At 61.9% G+C, this 1,410-nt stretch overlaps 1 protein-coding gene across 1 annotated transcript in view; it reads left to right on the top strand.

Moving 5' to 3' along the window:
• The window catches only part of NBEAL2 (neurobeachin like 2), a 33,746-nt gene that overhangs the window by 20,942 nt on the left and 11,394 nt on the right, over positions 1-1,410 (top strand). Inside the window, exons 28-29 of the mRNA XM_027704874.1 lie at positions 579-884; positions 976-1,125. Coding sequence (XP_027560675.1) covers positions 579-884; positions 976-1,125 — 456 coding nt within the window. The remainder of the gene's footprint in view (positions 1-578; positions 885-975; positions 1,126-1,410) is intronic.

Below are 1,410 nucleotides of genomic sequence, written 5' to 3' on the forward strand. Positions count from 1 at the left end.
AATGGCCCCATATGATATCCCATGTCCCCCTCAGTGGGATCCCAGCCTTTGGAATGACCCCATATGATATCCCATGTCCCCCTCAGTGGGATCTCAGCCCTTGGAGTGGCCCCATCCAATATCCCGTGTCCCCCCATCTCATCTCATGGTGAGATCCTGGCCCTTGGAATGGCCCCATCCCATGTCCCATATCCCTCCAGCTGGATTTGTAGTGGGATCCCAGCCCTTGGGGTGGCCCCATGTGCTGTCCTGGTGGCATCCCAACCCTCGAGGTGGCCCCATCCCGTGTCCTCCCAGCTGGGCTCATGGTGGGATTCCACCCCTGAGAGTGGCCCCAGCCAATGTCCCATGTCCCTCCAGCTGGTCTTGTGGTGGGATCCCAGCCCTTGGAGTGGCCCCATATGACATCCCACATCCCTCCCAGTGGGATCCCAGCCCTTGGAGTGGTCCCATATGATATCCCACATCCCTCCCAGTGGGATCCCAGCCCTTGGAGTGGTCCCATATGACATCCCACGTCCCTCCCAGTGGGATCCCAGCCCCTGGACTTGCCACATCCCGTGTCCATGTCCCCCCAGCTGCACTCCCTGGCCTACGTGAAGCTGCACAGCCTCCTGCAGACGTCCTCAGCTCCCAGGAAGGACGAGGCCTGTTACCTCCTGGGGAAGCTGGAGACCCCCCTCCGGCGCTCGCTGGAGGCCAAGTCGGAGACGTTCTCCTGGCTGGTGCCCATCATCCGGACCCTCATGGACCAGTGCTACGAGACCCTGCAGCTGCAGCTCTTCCTGCCCTCCCTGCCCCCCACCAACGGCAGCCCCACCTTCTACGAGGACTTCCAGCTCTTCTGCACCACCCCGGAGTGGAGGGGCTTCATCGAGAAGCACGTGGGTGTCATCGCTGGGGGAACACCTGGGTGATGGGTGGTGGGTGTGGAAGCCCTTGGAAACACCTCTTCCCTCCTCCTGGTTTCCCCAGGTGCAGCCCACCATGGCCCAGTTTGAGATGGACACCTTTGCCAGGAGCCACGACCACATGTCCAACTTCTGGAACGCCTGTTACGATGCCATGATGAGCAGCGCCCAGCGGCGGGAGCAGGAGAAGGCGGCCAGCCGCAAGATGTTCCAGGTCCTGCCTGCTCCTCACCCCTGGCATGTCACCCTGGGGGTGTGCTCCTCATTTTGGGGATGTGCTCCTCACCCCTGGGATGTCACCCTGAGGGTGGGCTCCTCACCCCTGGGATGTCACCCTGCGAGTGCGCTCCTCATTTTGGGGATGTGCTCCTCACCCCAAGGATATCATCCAGGGAACGTGCTCCTCACCCTGGGGACATGATCCTCATCCTGGGGACATGCTCCTCACCCCTGGAATGTCACCCTGGGGGTGTGCTCCTCACCCCTGGAATGTCACCCT

This window comes from Neopelma chrysocephalum, unplaced genomic scaffold (assembly GCF_003984885.1).
Source record: "Neopelma chrysocephalum unplaced genomic scaffold, ASM398488v2 Primary Assembly neopelma1_295, whole genome shotgun sequence".
Lineage (NCBI taxonomy): Eukaryota > Metazoa > Chordata > Aves > Passeriformes > Pipridae > Neopelma > Neopelma chrysocephalum.